The 3,368-nt window shown below is 34.7% G+C and overlaps 1 protein-coding gene across 1 annotated transcript; it reads left to right on the forward strand.

Annotated features, from left to right (window-relative positions):
• The first annotated feature begins 288 nt into the window (after positions 1-288).
• saa (serum amyloid A) lies at positions 289-1,646 on the forward strand. Its single transcript, XM_054616112.1, has 4 exons — positions 289-397; positions 494-593; positions 744-882; positions 1,463-1,646. The coding sequence occupies exons 2-4, from the start codon at positions 506-508 to the stop codon at positions 1,599-1,601; spliced, it is 366 nt and encodes a 121-aa protein (XP_054472087.1). The 5' UTR covers positions 289-397; positions 494-505; the 3' UTR covers positions 1,602-1,646.
• Positions 1,647-3,368: the final 1,722 nt, after the last annotated feature.

The following is a 3,368-nucleotide window of genomic DNA, read 5'->3' on the forward strand; positions in this document are numbered from 1 at the left end:
AAAGCAAAAACTGCAGTAGTGGCAACAACACTAATTATATTTTAGTAGCAATTTTCTTGAAAAGTACCAAATGTTCTAAATTAAGAAGATAATATATACAAAAGGGATGCAAACAATCAAAATATTAGACAAATATAAAACATTGTAAAATCTGCATTTTAGGATTTTTCATGACATGCGGCAAAAAATCTCTTCACCCTTTTGCTTACATAGGCTTGTTGTTGCCCCAGCCTTTGCTTGTTCTTGTGTTTGCACAACTCTGGAATGTCCTAAATGTGAAATCTTACAAGCTAGCTTGTTTCAGAGCACAATATAAGCCCGTCAGATCTGTAGTCCTCACTAATCAGATACTCTAGAATCTAGTAAGACTTACTATTAACTCTGCAGGAACAGCAAAGTAAGTTTGAAAGACCTGAAAAATATAAATGTATGTTTATTACTTTGTGTTTAAAGGTGAACGATATGTAATTTTTTTGGTTTGTTTTCCTTTTAGACATCTATAACCATGAAGTTGCTCCTGGCAGGGATTGTTCTGATCCTAATTGTAGAAGCCAATGCTCAATGGCACAGGTTTCCTGCTGAAGCCTTTCACGGTTAGAAATATTACCCTTTTAACATCGCCACAGTAACATTGTGTTTGATTGTATTCCATGTATCCAGGATTACGTGTTTTAATAATGACAATGACATGAATTTTTCTGAATCATCATTCATTTTTCTAAACTGTCTGCTGTCCTGAACAGGAGCTGGTGATATGTGGCGAGCATACAATAATATGAGGGAGGCTAACACTATAGGCGCGGACAAATACTTTCATGCCAAAGGAAATTATGATGCTGCCCAGAGAGGAAAGGGGGGCATATGGGCAGCTGGGGTCATCAGGTGAGGAGTGAGATTAGCAAGAGTATCTGCTTTTACATTGTTGGCTGTTGCATATTACTTTATTTCTCAACAAGAAATCATACTTGTTAAAAAAACTGCAGATGGATCTAAGAGCATTTTATTCTACATTCTTATTTGGTGTTTCGTAAATTATGGAGTATCTCAGGGATGATTTTTTGGACCTTTATTATTTTACAATTACAGTATATACTACCAGCTTAAACAATTCAAAAGCATATAGTATGTTGTTATTTCTATGCAGAAGACAAACATATGTTTGTATCAGCCTACATTTTGTGATCATTATAGGTTCAGACTCTTCCCACAACCTCATTTTGTCACATCTTTGTTCACTATCCTTCAACAGTGTCATTGCAATGATCTGTATTACTGCCTATGAAAACCCCAGCTATGCTTTTATTGAAGTTGTTTTAATAATTATTGATTGTATATGCTATGCCCATCTAGTCCAAAGGTTTTCTGACCATGGGCCGTTTATGGCATTTTGTGAATAGGTTTTGAAAAGTACTTGTTCTGTCATTCATAGTGCTGATATTTTTTTCAATTTTTCCCATTTCAGTAATACTCGAGAGTGGGTGCAGGAAAGATTAGGTCATGGTGCCGAGGACTCTGCTGCTGATCAGAGGGCAAATGAGCATGGGCGCAATGGAGGAGATCCCAACGTTTTCAGGCCACCAGGACTTGATGAAAAATATTAGTATGAAAGCCATTGAAATCAATCAATAATAAAACAAATGAAAGAACCGTTTAGTGTTGGAGTTATTGACATGCAGACACAGTACACAGTGTTTTACATAACACACATTGATAATTAAGTTTTTATTTTGTCGTGGGATTCAACCCTGTTTACTGTTCTGCTGTGTTTGTTGTTCATGTACACCTCTGATCTCATGTCTCTGAACCACCAGTTATCATTACTGCACGAAAAATGTGTTCTCAGATAACCGATTAAATACTTTTTTTTATTTGCCCACAGCCCAAACTTGCAAGAAGACAAGAATAAAATGATCTGAGTATAAAACATAGTCTTCTCAGAGGCAGTTCACAGAGAGATGCCCCCTGGCTGCTTTAAGAGCTGGTTATGTTCATTTATTTATAAAAAAAAGTCCAATATCAGCTTTATTTTAATATAATAAGTCCAATATAATAACTCCAATATCAGTTCTTCATTGTTCTGATCTCCCAGAGGGAAAAAACTGAAAAGAGGATTGAAAAAACAACAATTACATGAATAATTGACACTGGGCAGTAATATACAACATACGGTAATTCATTAATAAGAACGGAATTTATAATATCTTTCAATCATATATATATATATATATATATATATATATATATATATATATATATATATATATATATAATGGCCTCACTATGGTGTCTGATGGATGGGCTGTGTATCACTAATAAAGTTGGATAATATTGTTTTTTGTGGTAATCTTAACCTTACTGCAATGAAAAATATAACATATTCAATATAAATATCCTTCCTCTACACATTTTAGAATTCTTGACTTAATTGCCAGATCAAGGTTATTTTGCTTTAATTTTATGAAGATGTAAAATGATAACTGATTATATGTTTGTGAAATAATCTTGCCTTTCAGAAGGGATTACGTCTGGCTCTCTGATGGATTGTGGATTTAATGTGTCAGATTTCATCCCTGTCCATCTGTAATCGTGCTTTTAGAGCTTCATCAGCTGTAATGTTAAGACATGGCCACTCAGTGGCAGTGCTGTCATGCTATCCATGACTTCAGAGGCTGAGGTGCTTCAGAGGGAGTCTTCCTTGTGATTTCATTTTTAAGTTTACTTTAATTCATACAGTATTTTCTTCTCAGCATGAAAAACACAATACTGCCCAAGGCTCGATTGTAGTTGATACAGTTTGTAACAGAGAGTACAATTAACCGCCATTATGAAACAGGTTACTCTGAATAATACAAAAAACTCAGACAAATTATTTATTTAACTACTTTCCTCAGAAGAATGAATAAACCCTTTGATAACCTTTTTTTGGTAAAACACATTGCATTTAAAGATGTAATATCTCAGCATCACAAATAAACATTCCATTCACCTCTATTGTGAAAAGAAAAATGTGAGCTGTATATCTCAGAGCCTGCTGCATAGACACTCGAGGTGAGAATATTGTTTTTTCTGTAACTTTTTGTGAACTGTTCCTTCAAAAAAAATCCTACATATTTTAAAATACTTGCCACTGATTTTAATACATATTAGATCCCTTAAGTACTTTCAAAGGCCCTGGCACGCACACACAGGTGGTATCAATTATTCTGATTGATCAGACTTCAGCTCAGTGTGGAGCTACCAACTCAACCTACCAATACAAATGATGGATGTGAAAGTTGTCCTCCCCACAACAGTTGTAGGCTACGCTAACAGCAACAATGAAGCAATGTCTGTTTACATTAACAAGTCTTGAAATTTGTTCTAATCAA

This window comes from Anoplopoma fimbria, chromosome 2 (assembly GCF_027596085.1).
Source record: "Anoplopoma fimbria isolate UVic2021 breed Golden Eagle Sablefish chromosome 2, Afim_UVic_2022, whole genome shotgun sequence".
NCBI classification, from domain to species: Eukaryota; Metazoa; Chordata; class Actinopteri; order Perciformes; family Anoplopomatidae; genus Anoplopoma; species Anoplopoma fimbria.